The sequence below is a fragment of the Convolutriloba macropyga genome, chromosome 6 (genome assembly GCF_964194025.1).
Source record: "Convolutriloba macropyga chromosome 6, txConMacr16.3, whole genome shotgun sequence".
In the NCBI taxonomy this organism is placed as follows: Eukaryota; Metazoa; Xenacoelomorpha; order Acoela; family Convolutidae; genus Convolutriloba; species Convolutriloba macropyga.
This window is the reverse complement of record NC_134473.1, coordinates 1,156,380-1,173,707: the sequence shown is the minus strand read 5'-3', so window position 1 is coordinate 1,173,707 and position 17,328 is coordinate 1,156,380. Positions and strand designations below refer to the sequence as shown.

The following is a 17,328-nucleotide window of genomic DNA, read 5'->3' as shown; positions in this document are numbered from 1 at the left end:
CCATTGGTTGTCAATTCTTGGTCTGGATTTTTGTGAAGTGAGTGAAAATTCTTTGTCGTCCTGCTATTTTTGTCTATTTCGCTTTACTTATTGATCACGTATTGCGTTTTACATAAGTCACGATTTTCCCGTTTGACTCCTGACTTACCATACTCACTTTTCAACTGAATCGATTTTAATCTATTCACTCATTGAATTACGCAAGTTACTAAATACGGTCAATGTAAAAAGAGCAGAATCAAAAGAAACGAGATAAACCGATCCATCCCGGGCATTAAGTCATAGTGCATTAGGCTTTCAAATTCTTTAGAACCATTGCTAGTTGATGATAATATTAAACTTAACAGCCTTCAGTTCAGAAGCTGAATTGATTATTGTTTTTGAAATGAACTTAAACTGTACGCCACATAAGAAAACTTTTTGACACTGAAGAAAAATTGATACTGTCAATCTCTATCTCGTCTTTTTGCTTTGTCTATTTCAATCCCGATGTGCGTCAACGGTGACTATTTTTCGGCAATTTGTCGGCTATGTTCATATGTTTTGAATAGCACTTCGTACAAAGATTTAAGTTAGTGGTCGGAAAATGATTTTGGACCGTTAGGCACGTTACCGAGCCTCTTGTGTTATTTCCAATTCGTTGGTATTAACATTAATATTTAATTATGTTGATTGATTGCCTAATAATTGTTTAAGGAATGGTTTCGTCACAACATAATGAAACTTGCGATGCAAAACGGTCGCAACGGACTTCGGAAGAATTTGCGGACATCTCGAACGCTTTCAAGGTCTTCAGCGGAGAATCAAATACAGAGCAGAATTATTCGCTGCTGGCGCAGTTTCTAGATGCGTACTTTTACAATCTGTCGTCATCTGAACAAGTTAGTTACTTATTATTTACTTTTTAAACATTGATAGTCACTGTTTTCAGAAACTGTTGTATACGAATGTATGCTAAGCGTGGCCGTTGTCTTGAGCTAAATTTAGATTTTTGAGAGCTTTATTTAGATGTGATCATTTTAACGTTATAAATGCGAGTGGCAGAGCAACGATCGTCAGAACTTTAAACTTCAATCTATCAAATAGTTGATTAGAATATACAATTAATCTTTGATTTGTTTCATGTTCTGTTGTGCCGTTTTTTTTTCATTACTGTGGCGTGACTGTTCTGCTGTATTTTGTGTTTGTCGAATAATCAGAGAAGTAATTTCGAATGAATTCGAAACCCGTCTTGAGATTGTAAGAGACATAAAGTTGAATCGCAAAGAGACATTTATTCAACTTTATGTCTCTCACATTCGAGGAAGGGACGATTTGGTTGAAATTTCTATTTTGGTCGAAAGGTATAACTGTTCCCCGATGTGTTCCTAATAGACAGGTAGAACTGTTCCCGGTTATGTGTTGTGTATGCCCAATTTAAGATTGATTTCCCACTTTGACTTCAAGAATGCGATTGTGTTTCTGTTTAAATTAAAAACATTTGTCAGCACCTCAGTTTAAAATTAAAGAATAGATTTTTGTATATCAGCCGTTGGTTTGTGTTATTTTTGTAGATTAAACAGAAAATGCGGTTATTTGCCCATCATATTTGTAGCTGAGTATTTACCATTTCATCACTGACCATAATACGGACATCAAAAATTCACGCTATGGGCGATAAACCTGGTTTTATTTTTTGGTGGCTTTCGCTTGCCTTCAGTTAAGTTTACGAAGAAACAGTTGTGATTTAGGACATTTTCCCTTGTCTTCTGTGTATTTTAAAACATGCTTAAAACAATCACGTGCAAGTTTTAAAATTCGAAAGTCTGCAGTCCCAGAAGTTCCTTTAAACATAGTCCGAGTTTGACTTCCATGAACTTTCGGCATGTTGTAACGTACAAGTTGCGTGTTTTACGGGAGCTTATGTAACTCTGCAGAAGTCGCTTTGAAATTCCGGCCTAAAATCGTGCAACGCTGCGCTGTTCTCGATAAACGCCAGAAGTTGTTGGTGACTTCAAGCCGAGTCACGTAACCTATATTTAACGGAAGGGATAAATTGATCTTTTTTAGTTTTTAGTAGACTTCTACTCATTGAGTGTTTAGTTCCGCACCCTGGTTCGTCAAGAGGTGCAACGTGCGTTGAGTGAAGATGGGACTGGACTGGCAGATTATGCACTGGAGAGTGTGGGTGGAACTGTGGTGAGCACCCGATGCACTGAAACTTACACTGAGTATGCGTCTGTGGTAACTCTACTTGGAATCCCCCTCTGGTACCAGACACCATCCCCGAGAATTGTCATTCAGGTTTGTTCCCCTTTAGAGCCTTACTAGTCTCTAATTATCTGATTCACTGTTTTGAAGAGAGAATCTTATGGGTGGCTCTTAATGTTACAAGTGTGACCCCCCCCCCGCCAGTCACACCTCACCGTACCTAGTGACTGTCGAAGCCAACCTCTCATCAATCGTTTCGGCAGAGCAATTCTCCCTGTGTTTGTCGGTTATGGTAATTATTCTTATATAAACCTTTTCAAACTTTAAACCCTGATTTCACTACAAATTCTACTAATGAAACATTTTCCTGTAATAGTATTCGCTATTGTTAATTGCTCTGGAACGAAATTTTAATCAATTATTGTAAAGGTGTGTTTTTTCCATGCAAAAACTTTGCTTGACGTTGAATTCTAGAACAGTTTTCGATTTCACAAAATGTGGTTTATGTCACTGACTCTCGACTGTCATCCGAGAGGATTTTTGCACCTTAAAAGTTTTCCTAGCCTATGTTGCCTTCTAAATTGTTTACCTCGCCAGTCGTTCAAGAGCAATTTTTCAGATGGTAGTTTTGTACTTTTTCTTGTGCTCTTCCCTCTTTCAGTTAGACTTTCCACAATTATCAGGGAGCGCAAAAATTGTTTACATCACTAAGGCAATACATTCCATTCAACAAAAGGCTACTTCCCGCCTTCGCATTTGAAAGCATATATCAATTCAGTATATCGAAAATGACATTTGGGGAACGTTTGATTTAGTACCTAAACTTTTTTTTAACAAACTGCCACGAAAAAGTGATTTAGCTGAGGTTTGAAACAGAAACAACATGGGGAAATATTTGACTTTTCAAAGGAACTAAAAAAAATCTAAGTACCCCTCAATTACGAAATACTTAGTTGCACTCAAATTATGATGAATATTATCAACAGAGTTTTACCACAACGTGTTTTAACTGAACATGAACCAAATTTGAATTATTTTGCTTGATTGACGATTTTGATTGAGCTTCATCAGCCTTTTTTCTATTACTCTTGGAGATATAACCGATTTCTTTTAGCAATTCTTTAGCAAAATTGATTACTTCTGATTCAACGGAATCAGTTTTTTATACTCTTTTTTCAGCGTGATTAATGGCTCTTGAACGCAGTTCATAGCAGTTATTGTAAACGTGTGTGTCTTTTTTATGCAAATTTTTTGCTTGGATATTTTGCGCTTTTCTTCTAGAACCTTCTTTGACTTCTCTTTTTCACGCTTTCGTTCATCATTTTGGAGTGATCTCTAGTGCTCGAAAGTAAAGCTTGTTGCTAATATAAAATCGGTTGCAGCAAAGGAAAATTAAGTTACTCGTAGCGCAGTGGTAAGTGCGGGTGGCCATGGTTCGGGAGGTCAGTGGTGCGAAACCCGGTGGGGTCGAGGTTTTTTGCACCCATAAAGAAAAATTGATCTATACTAAAGACCATGAATTAAATTGCCTCGCCTGTCGTTCAAGAGCAAGTCTTTCGACATTTGTCGGCTTATGTTAGTTTTAGTCAAAAGCATTGGTAAATGTAGCTGGAGAAGTTACGAAATAGTCAAAAACGTACCCAAAATCATCAAGGAACTCTACGTCCCTTGTTTTCATTGAAACCTTCTTCATCTCAAGCTATTCCTAGCCGTTACGCTTGGCTTCAGAAATGCAGAATACTGGAAACTGGAACAATTTTCAAATAATTGTTCTAATTATTTCGATTATGTGGCTACGTTATCAACGGGACAAATATGTCTTAAATTTTGCCAAGTTTTTTCCCTGATATAAAAACTTGAGAAAAATTGAGAAAAATAAAAAAAAACTCCTTGAGGCACTTTTAAAAGTAGAAATAGTTTTATGATGTAGTCTTTGTTTTAACACTCTGAGAATGCATATATTATAATTATATGAGCATCAAGTCTAAAAATTCAAGTTCTGGAAAAAATAATATAAAATTTTATAGAACCAAAAGCTGCGTACAAGAAGGGTCAAAAGGAGGACGGAATATTTTACTTAAGTTTTTTTCAGACCTCATAATTGATTGTGTTTTGAACAAAATACGAAACTTTCATCAATAGTGAATTAAGATTCTTTTTCAAGTAAAGTTGTAAAGTTTGTTTCCTGAAAACATGACGTTAATTTTTTTAAAATAAGAGTTACGGATCAATTGAAGTCCGAATTGTTTTAGATTTGTTCAACTTCAAACTAATAAACGGTCAACAGCAGGAAGTTAAACATTTCAGAATAGAAAAAACTTGTTTGAACTGTCGTTTCAAAGCGGGCAGGCTTCATGATTTTAAATGAAATTGAATGCTCAAAAAACTGTCTCTTTCCAATACGAATTGTCATCCTTACTGATGATAAGGCAAGCCGCCGAAAAGGACAATAGAGGTAGATTTAAATATCGACAATTTTTCAAACCAATTGTTTTGAAAGTCAAAAAATCATCAATCGTAAAGAGTGACTCACAGTTGAAGCTATGTGCTAAAAGAACGAACTTGTTTTCTAAAAACAGTCGTATTGATATAATAGATCTGATACTGAAAAGGTTAAAGCAGCAGCAGTCAAAGCACGGCACGTAAACAAAAAATCGCGAAAATCTCGTTTCTCTTATCTTAAAAATAGCCGTTCGAGCCCTGAATGTTATCGTTTTTCTGTTGACGTTGCTGCCTCAGTGTAAATAAGTGTTCCGCTACGTGATGTGCTCCGTTAAAATTGACTTCCAATTCAAATGAAATTTAAAAATTATGAGCCCTTTTAAAAGACAACCCAAAAACATTGTAACGGCTGCTCTCCTTGTGTTTCACAAAGAAAGTTGTACACCGCCCAGTTCGTTCTGAGTGGTTACAAAATCTGTCCGGATAGTTCGTTTATGCAGTTCGCTTTTGTAACTGTATATCCGCTCTGCTGTACTTACCGTTGCATTAACTATTCAGTTCGTAATTGTTGGCTAATCTTAGTTTTTTCAACTATCAATTTGAACTGGATTGCTACAGATCACAAAATACGGGATCTCTTTATGTTTATCAGTTCAATCCGATAGAAAAAACAAATCGAAGACAAAGATATATGTCTAAGACCTGTTTGTGCAAAAATATTTAAATTTAAACTTAAGTCGGCTTTTGCTGTTTGTACTCACAAGCTGAGAATACCAGAAGTTGGGGTTGTAACAGTTGAATTTCAGCTTCAATAATTCGTAAATACAAGACACAGTAACAGAATTTACTGCTCAAGAATAATATTTTGAATACAAGACACAGTAACAATTTACTGCTCAGGAATATTTTTAGTTCAAGACACAGTAACACGTTATTTACTGCTCAAGACAATTTGTTTTTGCAATATTTTGCTGAGTTATACTTTAAGCCGTTTTCTGCGGCTGCTACGTTGAGTTCTGTGTGTTGCTTTTTGTTATTTCTCCCTTTTCTCTTTTTTCTCACGTGACAAACTGTAGCTAGAACTAGAACTATAACTATAACTATTAAATGACTAGGACAACAGAAAGTTTTTTGTTTCTATTTTCCCGCCTACGCAAGCTTATTGAGCTCAGCTCCAACATCGCCGGCCCTGTTTTCCTTCGTGAAAACATCTTCGTCCATTGATAGCACTGGAGCGAGCTTCACTACTGGTCTCTTGTAGTATCCATCTTTCGTTCGGATTGTCGCTGATCGAATCAGTCCGTCGGAACCTTCAAATGTTTCGGTTATTCGACCCAGATCGTAATATCCACGTTTGTCACTGTCTTCCACTAACCACACAAGATCACCCTGCTGAAGACTTCTGTCCGTTGTGGTCTGCTATTTCTTTCGACTTTTCAACGTTGGCAAGTACTCTTTGCGGAATCTGTCCCAGATGAGGTCTGCATAAGCTTGTGTTTGTCGGAAGAGCGTTCTATGATCAACAAATTGCTCTGCACCTGATAGATACGGTAAACAAAGGTTCTTGTTGCCAAGTAGGAAATGGTTTGTAGTAATAGCTTCTAAATCCGTAGCAGCAGAACTGACCGGCGTCAGCGGTCTAGCTTTCAACGTCTGTTCAACAAGACACATCGTGGTCGACAGAACATCTTCCGTGACTGATCGATTGCCCAGCACGGCATACGGCATACATTGCCTTCTTGCAACTCCTAACCAGTCTTTCCCACATTCCTCCAAAGTGTGGTGCTGCAGGTGGGTTGAACTTCCATCTGATACCTTGTTGAATCAGATGTTCTTCAATTTGCCTCTTGTTCCATGCTGCTATATACTCTGCCAGTTCTTTTTCAGCTCCAACGAAGTTTGTCCCGTTATCGCTAATCATTTTGACCGGTTTGCCTCTTCGAGCAATGAATCGCATAATTGCGTTCAGACAACAATCAGTGTCTAGTTTGGGTACAATTTCTATATGAACCGCTCGTACAGTAAGGCATGTGAATAGACAGCACCAACGCTTTTCGTTTCTTCGACCAATCTTTACTGTGATTGGTCCGAAATAGTCTACGCGCACATTCGAGAACACTGTTGATGCGACTAATCGTTCTTCAGGTAGATCTGCCATTACTGGTGCCTTTGTTTGGGCTCTTCCCTTTCGACATCTAATGCATTTGTTTTTGATCGATCTCAAAGCATTTCGTATGCCTAGGATCCAGAATTTCTGCTGAACTATGTTTCTGACATGTTCAGTACCTTCGTGATGACTATTCTTATGTTCATTTCGCAAGAATAATTCAACTACATGGTGCTTCCAATGTAACAGTATTGGATGCTTGGTTTCGAAGTTCAGTTGACTTTTACCTATTCTGGCTTGGGCACGAATAAGTCCTTGCTGGTCTATGAATGGTGAAAACTGGAGAATTTTGCTGTTTTTTAGAATTTCTTTTTCAGCCTTGAGAGATTTCATCTCTTCAGCAAACTGTTCTTGCTGCAGTAGTCTGAAGATACCTGCTTGTGCACCCTCTTTTTCTTCAACATTTAGTGTTTTTGTTGCCGGTTTGTGTTTTTTAAATACGCGCTGTTCGTATGCCATTGTATTTACTAGTCGATTGAAATTGCTAAATCGTTCCCACTGAATCATCCGCTTCTTCTCTTCAACCTTTGCTGAGAAGACCATTTCGTCGTTTTGTTCCTCTGAAGCAAATGTTAAATTCACCTGTTCAGGCCATTCGTTTTCTCGTTGCTTCAACCAGGCCGGCCCAGTGAGCCATTCGCTTCTCTTAAGTTCGTCAACATTGATCGCTCGTGTCCCGATGTCAGCTGGATTGTTAATACCACTCACATGATTCCACTGTGAAACATTAGTTGTATCCAAAATCTCAGCCACTCTGTTTGCAACAAACACCTGTTGCTTACGGTGGGAGCTATGAATCCATTGCAGAACAGTGGTGGAGTCGGTCCAAAAGTTACAACTGTGAATCTTTGATTCGTGTTCCTTCACTGCCTGTTCTTTAAGTCTCACCGCCATCACTGCTGCTTGTAGTTCCAAGCGTGGTATGGAAAGGTGTCGCATCGGTGCGACTCGGCACTTTCCGATTACAAATGCTAAGTCTGCTGAGTATTCTTTGGGCTTTGAACGTAGGTATGCCACAGCGCACATTGTGTCTTCAGATGCGTCGGCAAACACATGAAGTTTGTCCTTGGCTGTGCTGAAGTATCTTCTATCAATGCTGGTTTCTGCTAAAGCTGCGCCTTCCACTTCAGAAACTCTTCTTCTTCGTTAGGTTCCACTGACTTGTCACAATGTTGTCCATTTTTTGTCCAGATGCTCTTCAGGAGTCGTCTCATATGAACACTGAATGGTGCAAACAGTCCAAGAGGATCAAACACTGATGAAACAAGAGATAAGATCTTCCTTTGGGTGATTGGTGTCTCAACTTTTTTGCTTGTACCTCTAACCTGTAAACTATCATCGGTAATTGTCCATTGAAGCCCGAGCACGGATGAACCTTCCTTGCTGGGTTCTACTTCAACCTGCTTTGTGTTGTTGATTGATCTCAAGTCCTCTGGGATTGCGTTAGTTACCACGTCGCTGTTGGTGATCCACTTCAGTTCAAATCCATGTTTTGAGAGAATAGGTTGTACTTGTTTGAAAACCTTGATTGCTTCCTCAGGTGTTTCGACTGACTTGATGAAATCATCCATGTAGAAGTTGTTTTGGATTGCTTTTGCTGCAATTGGGAACTCGTCCTCGTTATCGATGGCTACTCGCTTCAGAGCGTAGTTGGCACATGTTGGTGAACTCTTTGCTCCGAAAACATGACGTTGATACTCGTAAATTTGCACAGGTTCGTTCACTCTTGGTCGCCACATGAATCTCAAGCAGCTTTTATCCCGTTCAGGAACTTGCACTTGCAGAAACATTGATTCAATATCTGCGGTTAGGGCAATTGGTCCTTCTCGAAATCTGAATATTGTTCCGATCAATCCGTGTAGTAGATCGGGTCCGGCTAACAGCTTGTCATTTAGGCATACGTCCTTGTATTTTGCTGCAGCGTTGCAAACACGGCGAACTTTACCCGGTTTGTTGGGGTTTAGTACTGGATGGTGTGGCAAATACCATTCCCTTCCGAAAGTGCCTTTGACTTCCGATTTACCAAGGATCTTCACAAATCCCTTTTCAACATCTGTATCAATTGACGGTTGATACAATTCTTTTAACTTTGGGTCTCGTTGGAATCTTCGTTCCAGTGAGTAGAGCTGACCAAGGGCTGAGCTATATTTGTTTGGAAGATTGGGTTCTGGTTCATTCCAGAGCATGCCCACTTCGTACCGCTCGCCTGTAAACTTTGTCGTGCTCTCTAGAAACTTCTGAGCTTGATGCTCTTTCTTTGATTGACTTACAACATTTATTTTGGAAGCATAAGTTTCTATGTCCCACCATGATTGGATATTTTCTGCCACTTTAACATCTTCTGTGAAGGCAAAATGACAAATATTTTGACTTTGCTTGCCTGTCATGGGACCACTGACTACCCATCCTAATTCTGTTAAGACGGCGAAAGGCTCACTTCGTGTTCCAATCTTATAGTTCAATGGACGTTGAATTTCGTAGGCATATTGTCCAAGTATGATGCCTACTTCCATCAGGTTGAATGTTCTGTTAGTGAGAACATTCAGGTGTCTGAAGTTGTTCTTCAGTTCCTTGTAGTCATATGTTGTGTTTCCCATTGAGATTGATGGGTGTGCAAACGCTTCAATCGAATGCACCTTTGAATGTAGTCCCTTTATTGTGATAGGAACCTTCTCTGTCCTCAATTCTTGCGTCCCATGTATGCCAGCTATGCTCAAGGTAACGTCCGTGCCTTTGGCTTGTAGTTGATCCTTAACGCTTTGATCGATGAACGATACTGTTGAACCACTATCGAGGAAAGCGTAGGTAGTCAACCTGTTACCACCGCTCTGAACCGATACCGGAACGATTTGAAGAAAGATAGTAACTTGGTTACTCTTTTTGATTGTTGCTGCGCTTACATTAACTGCGTGACTACCCTCGTCCATTTGGTTTTCTGAGTGTAGCAGTCTGTTGTGCTTTTTGGTACATCCATTTATACCGCACGGGTGGACTTTACAATCTTTGATTGCATGCCCTTTCCCCAGACATCCATAACATAAGCGTTCTTTTCTCACTGCTGCATAGCGATCGGTGACATTCATATTCTTAAATATTGGACAGTTCCATAATTTATGAGTGCCATCCGCTAGTGGACAGTGGTTGTTTTGCGTCTGCTTGGTTTCTTGCAGGTTTGAACTTGCACTGAAGTTCGATGTCTTCGAGAATCGTTTTTCTCTATTTGTGTTGCGTCGGTCTTCTTCTTTCTGTTCCCCTTTAAACGATGAAAACCCCTTCATGCACGAATGCCTTTCGTGATAGCCATTTTTCAAACATGATTAGATCAGGCCAGTCCTAGTCTTTGTCATCGACGTAGAACCACCATTTTTCTTTAAGAACTAGAGGTAGCTTATCATCTGCCATGTACAATGTCGAACTTGATTGCAAATCACCAATATGTTTGTACTCTTTGAGCACGTTCACGAAGTTAGATACAATAACAGAAAAATTAATCAGGCTGGTTGAATCATGAGGTTTCACTTGATTAGCTTTTCGTAGGCTCTCGAGTTGCGCATCTATAATTACATGCGGTCTTCCAAATTTTCTTTCTGAAATGTTCCAGGCAGCACTATAAAACTGTCCAGAATAGCCCATTCCCGAGATTGCAGATTTTGCTTTGCCTGTTAGCAGTGTCTTCAAATGGCTCATTTTCTCTGAGTGGGGAATCATGCGTTTATCTACTGTTGCTATGAACATGCTAGGCCACTCCAGCGGGTTTCCGTCAAAATTTTTCAACCTCAATTTTGGTAAACTACTGCTTGAATGTCCAGTGTTGTAGTGCCTTCGAGCTATCGGCGATTTATCCCGCTCTTCAGCACTTACTGAGCGTTCACGAGAGTTTGGGTACCATGGGTAATGCCTATGCTTATTTCGTTCAGGGCTGACGTCGAAGCGAGCTCTTGGTCGAATTGGTGTTTGCTTGTCGTTCATCGAATTCGCCCACTCCGAGACATCTCTCCCTTTTAGGGTCCAATTGAAAGGTGACTTGTCACGCGCCTTAGTCGATTGAGAACGTAAGTCATCTTTCTCCAATGCTGTTCTTTGCAATTGGCGCTCTAGGTCTCGCTCCTTTTGCCGAAGCTGATGTTGCATCTCTAGTTCTTTCATTTGCATTTCTAGCTCCAACCTCTTTCGATCAAATTGGGCTCGTTCGATTTGCAACTTTCTTTCTAATTCAATTTCAAATTCCTTTATTCGTTCTTCAACCCGACGTTTCACTGAAGATGTTTCTGAAACGTTTTCTGTATTGTGGTTGATTGTCCGCACGATTCGTGTAACCGTATTCGTCGTTGCATAGCTTGTGCTATCATGGTTTTGGTTTAACTCTGGAATTCCAACGTTTTGTTCTAACTGATGCACATTATTCGCAGGCGGTTGCTCTTCATTGGCATGAAGAGTTGACTGGCTTTGCTGGCTTGACATGTTTGTCTCTCCGTGGATATACGGTAACCACTCTGCTTTCAAATATTGAAAGTATTTTTCTGTCTCAAGTTTGCGTTTTAAAGAGATATCTGGGTCTCGGAGAGTCTCAGCTTTCTTATTCACGAGTTTTTGAACGCTGTCGTCCAATTGCAGTATCTGCTGATAGAGTCTTGAGCTTGCTTGGTCGATCTTGATTCTTAATGAGCTCAAAACCTTCTTCCTGCTTCTCAATCCAGTTGTTTCGCAAGTTTCGGACTGCAGCTTGAATCTCTACAGCTCCTTTGTTTGTTTGCTTTAATTGAGTTATGCTTTTCAACGTTCCTATCTGCTTTGCGTAATTGGCTTTGCGTTGTTGAATTGCTCGTTGAGTTTTGTTCTCGTTTGTCGATGACTTCGTCACTTCGACTGTTGGGTTGGACAGCAGTTTATTCCACTGTCCGGGTCGGCGGACCAAATGTAACGGCTGCTCTCCTTGTGTTTCACAAAGAAAGTTTTACACCGCCCAGTTCGTTCTGAGTGGTTACAAAATCTGTCCGGATAGTTCGTTTATGCAGTTCGCTTTTGTAACTGTATATCCGCTCTGCTGTACTTACCGTTGCATTAACTATTCAGTTCGTAATTGTTGGCTAATCTTAGTTTTTTTAACTATCAATTTGAACTGGATTGCTACAGATCACACAATACGGGATCTCTTTTTGTATACCAGTTCAATCCGATAGAAAAAACAAATCGAAGACAAAGATATATGTCTAAGACCTGTTTGTGCAAAAATATTTAAATTTAAACTTAAGTCGGCTTTTGCTGTTTGTACTCACAGGCTGAGAATACCAGAAGTTGGGGTTGTAACAGTTGAATTTCAGCTCCAATAATTCGTAAATACAAGACACAGTAACAGAATTTACTGCTCAAGAATAATATTTTGAATACAAGACACAGTAACAATTTACTGCTCAGGAATATTTTTAGTTCAAGACACAGTAACACGTTATTTACTGCTCAAGACAGTTTGTTTTTGCAATATTTTGCTGAGTTATACTTTAAGCCGTTTTCTGCGGCTGCTACGTTGAGTTCTGTGTGTTACTTTTTGCTATTTCGCCCTTTTCTCTTTTTTTTTTCACGTGACAAACTGTAACTAGAACTAGAACCATAACTATAACTATTAAATGACTAGGACAACAGAAAGTTTTTTGTTTCTATTTTCCCGCCTACGCAAGCTTAGCGAGCTCAGCTCCATTATCGCCGGCCCTGTTTTCCTTCGTGAAAACATCTTCGTCCATTGATAGCACTGGAGCGAGCTTCACTACTGGTCTCTTGTAGTATCCATCTTTCGTTCGGATTGTCGCTGATCGAATCACTCCGTCGGAACCTTCAAATGTTTTAAGAAATTGGAGCTCAATATTAGCCTACTGAATACTTGGAGCTACTCTTAACGTCTCATATTTGTTGTTTTTTGAAGATTCAAATCTGAGAAAAATTAATGGTTAGCGGCTTAAAAGGTGATCAAAATTTCTAAATTGTCGAAAAAGGATCTGATTTTTTTTTATAATCTGTGTAGTCCCAAAAAACTTCGTAATTCAGAATGATTCCTTGTTGCGTGGTTTTCAGTCGTTTGTGCATGCAGAGAAAGTACATGCTTTTGCCAAAACTTGAAATCTCATAATTTTTCAGGTTCAATATAAAATATCTTTAAAATTTTTTAATTTTTCAAATTTAGTTTCAGCAATTGACCATTAATAGACATATCTCGAATGATTTTCTCCCGGTTTGTCTGAGCTTCAGGAGGAAGAAACTGAAGACTGGATTAAAAGTTTGGTTAGCACAGGTGAGGGACGGGTTAAAATTTCATAAAGATGTCTTAAAAGTGGCTGAAATTTTTCGCAAATTTTTTTCAAAAAAGGCAATGATGTATTTCTGTACTATATGGAGACATTGACAAAATGTTAAGATGCTTGTTTTTCAAAGATACCCTAAAAACGCTATGTGTCAAAAATGATTAGATGGTTGACTTTTGACCGAAATTTTTAATTGCTCTCAAACGAAGTTTGTAGCAATTATATTAGTCCTGTCGGTCTTTTTTTTATGCGATTTTTCGCTTGACCGATTTTTCGTCTGACGCTTTTGACTTTTCGTCCTCAAAAACGGGATAGACAGGTAGCGCCCAGCGGGCATTAACTGCTCTTAGAGCCTTTCAGCTCAAACTGTTTTGGATACTTATACTTAGGTTGTGAAGGGCGGTTCTTAGAGGTTGACGACACCCCCACTGTTGACCCCCCCCCCTATTGCCCGCACCCCACCCCCTCACCTTGCTGTTGCCCCCCCCAGCCCACTTTTGCCCACCCCCATCAGACCCCCGAAGTCCCCCCCCCCCCCACCCACCCGCCTCCCGTGGCTACTGACGAACAATCAATCGCTAAAAACACGCCATTTTGTACTAATTTTCACAAATTTTTTCAAGTTTTTTTGAAAATTTTTGTCATTTTTTTGTGTTTTTTCAACCCTAGGTGTCAAGAAACCTCCTCTAGGGTTTTATATTACGTTACTGCATAGTTTCGAGTGGTAGTGGAATGGTTTCAACATTTTAACAACCCGAATTTTAGCCTTTTTATGACAAAACGTACATTATTTTTCAAAGTTTTTGACATTTATTTCTAATTATATACTTCTTTCCCGATGCAGGGGCCAGAAAACGTCCTTAAGGGTTTGATAATAAGTTACTGAAAAAATTTTTTTTGCCATGGAATAGCTTTCAATTTTTTAATTTGATAAATTTTATCAATTTATTTTGATAAAGTTTGCATTTTGTTTCAAGTTTTTGTTGGTTTTTAGTTTTCTCCAGCCTTAAGGTAGTTACTGTATAATTTCTAAATGTAATGAATTGTTTTCCAGATTTCAACACCACGAATTTCAGCTCTTTTAAAATAAAATTTGCGATTTTTAAATTTTAACATTTATTGTCAGTTTATTATCGCTATTATCAGTTTATTTGTCATTATTGTCATTTTTCAGGTTTTTCAGCCCACCAGAAAATCTCCGTTAGGGTTTGATAATGAGTTACTGAAAAATGTTTGTTGCCCATGGATTAAGTACAACTTTTATCACAAATTTTAGCAGTTTTTTTTTGCATTTTCTAATTTTTTAGTTTTTTGAAATTTTTTGTCAATTTCTTGGTTTTTCCAACCTCAATGGCCACGTAACCTCCTCTAGAGTTTGAGCTGAGGTTACTGCATAGCTTCTAGATGTAACGGAGGGTTTTCAAGATTTTAAGATCAGCATTTTTTAAAATTATTTGCAATTTTTCAAGTTTTTTTTAGTCTTTTTAACTCTTTTATCATTTTTTTCCGGCATCAGTGTCCTTGGGACCTCCTCCAAGGCTTCTTGAAAAGCTGTCGCATAGTTTCTAGAGTCATGGAATTTTTATCTATATTTTAATGACTCCAGCTTTAGCACTTTTTTGATAAAATTAATTAAAACTAGTTAAAGCTTGAAATAGTGATGCTGGATGGTCTCTTGAGACAATGAAATGGTTTTGAAGATTTTAATGTCTTGAATTCTAGCAAGATTTAGTTAAAAATTGTGATTGTTTTCAAAATTTTTGAGTGTTTTTGTCCTTTTCTGTGTTTAACTTTCATTACTGGCCAATGAAGTTTTTCAAGTCGTGCAGATGGGTTACTTGACATAATTCAGGAAGGAAAAAATAGTTGTGAACATTTTCACTGCGAAATCTGGAAGCTTTTTCAAATTTTGCAATAATTTGCAAATTTTTTACTTGTTTTCTATTTGATTTGTTTGCTAACAAAGCTAGAAAACTAAAAGTTGAAGAGTCGAATCAAGCTAGCGCTGGGTTCAATAAACCGTGGCTAGCTACTGACGAAGCCAACCGCTCGCCGGTCGTTTGAGAGCAATTCGCCCGACACTAGTCGGTTATGTTTGCTAAATTTGATCAAAATTTAGTTAAATTGCCTAAAATTGTGGGTAGAATTTTTCAAATAGAAAAATCCTAAACTTTCTTTTTGTAGTAAAATTCTTGACGTAGAGCTTCAAATTGATACCACATTTGCCAGCCTGCGATGCCCTCAAAAAGGCAAAATGTATGAACAAATTAGTGGGGCTGGCATAAGGTTCTCCTTTTTTTCAAAAAATGTGGGAACAATAACGAAAACGAACAAATGGTTGCACGGTTTTTTATATTGGAGGTTCTGATCACTCACATGATGGTTTCCAAATTTATTGGGAGCCTTAATGAAAGATGCCTTGTTTAGAAGAAAACTTGGCGAACTGAACAGAACATTAATATTCTCCGGAGAAGTGAAAAAAATCTTCGCATGAAAACGCATTTAAAATTGCAATAGGCTATCAGTTGAATTAACAATGGAATAGATAAATTGTCGCCTTGAATTCGAGGAGAATTGAATTTACTGAAAGACTTTCTTAAGAAGGTATTTCTTCTCATAACGATGAAAGCAGCCTACAGTTTTTAATTTTCACTATCTGTAATAAGTTGCATATTTGTCGGGTGAAATTTTGTAGAGCCTGTTTTCAAGATTTTTGGTTAGAAAAAAGGAGCTCAAAAAGCCGTGACAAGTCTAAAATTAGTGAGTTCATCCCCCAATTTAATGAAGTGTTTTTACAGAAATAAACAAGAACTGGTTGTCAGATATTTGGATTTTGTTTCAGCCGGAAATGAGTCCTGGAAACTGTTGGCCGTTCAAAGGAGCATCTGGTCAGGTTGTGATCAGACTAGCTAGAAGAATCAAAGTGCAATCAGTATCATATCAACACATACCACCCTCCATCTCACCCGCTGGCTCTTTCTCCAGTGCTCCAAAAGACATTTCCATATTTGGACTCAACTCCGAATCAGATGATCCGGGAACTCTTTTGGGGAATTTTAGCTATGACATGGGAGGGAATGGGATGACATTGCAAACCTATCCGATGGAAAATTTAGCCCAAAATGAGCGGGAAATTGATCCAAGCTTTAGATACATTGCGTTCGTTGTGCATTCGAATCATGGCAATAACGAGTACACGTGTTTGTACAGAATTCGAGTGCATGGCCAAGTCGCAAGCAGTTGAAATTCTCAAACCAAATCAATGGCTGCAATTCGCTTTTTTAAGATAGCTAATGTCGTGCTTGAGTCGTGAGATTTGCTAAAGTTGTGCTATAGTGTAGATTTATCCAAAATTCAGATATGCTCAGCTCAGATCAAATTTCTGAACCTGTACGATTTTCGGAGTGGTCGAAAACTAATTATTTAGTGGACTTATTTTATGTAATGCGTTATGGCAGTGATTGCGTGTGTTGTAATCATGCTAAAATCTAGCTACATTTTGAATATGATTAACATTTATCATAAGTAAAATTGAATTAGATCTCTAATTACTGACAGGTGCAGTTTCAGTTTTGTAATAGAAGGTTTTAGCAGAAAATGGCCCAGCAGTAAATTCGAAATCTTGAGTGTGATTTGATATCTAGAACAGGTAGAGAAGTGAGAACTTTTTTGACTATAACGAAAGGATCAGTGACAGTTCATTACTGAAACGAAATGTGGATTTTCTCATGTAAATATTGAGTTATTTTTCGGCAAAACCGAGACACAAATTAACCTCTAGTATACGTATTGCATTTTCCAACGTGACTTCAATCATTGTTGATGTTTCACCCAGATTGAGATTTACAAAATTGCTCTAAATATCCTTTAAGAAGACGTATATTTTTTACTCCTCTACTCCTAGTGGTTAATTTGTGTCTCGGTTTTGCCGCGAAATTGGTACATGTATTTTGTGAACTAAACTTGAATTATTGGTCGGCATTCAAAATTGGAATGCCTAAATAATTTTTAATAATGAAGATATTGTTGCGCTTAAAAAGAAAAATTTCTGTAGATGAAATAAGCATTGAAACTATGATTGCGCGAATGTAAAATATTCGTATAAAAACAATTAAGTTTATATTTCAGCCGCTGATTTGCGATATTGTTTTTATAGATTTTGTGTATTGATTTTGTCTGGTATTGTGAAACTCTATTTAAAAATCGTAAACAGGAAATAACTCCCTGATTTTCTTG

General features: G+C 38.2%; 1 protein-coding gene across 3 annotated transcripts in view; it reads left to right on the top strand.

Moving 5' to 3' along the window:
- The window catches only part of LOC142341425 (uncharacterized), a 60,013-nt gene extending 43,151 nt beyond the window's left edge, over positions 1 to 16,862 (top strand). For all 3 annotated transcript variants that reach the window (XM_075392357.1, XM_075392356.1, XM_075392358.1), the window contains 3 exons: positions 697 to 881; positions 2,083 to 2,283; positions 15,935 to 16,862. In XM_075392357.1, the coding sequence (XP_075248472.1) occupies positions 697 to 881; positions 2,083 to 2,283; positions 15,935 to 16,336 (788 nt within the window). In that variant the 3' untranslated portion in view covers positions 16,337 to 16,862. The remainder of the gene's footprint in view (positions 1 to 696; positions 882 to 2,082; positions 2,284 to 15,934) is intronic.
- Positions 16,863 to 17,328: the final 466 nt, after the last annotated feature.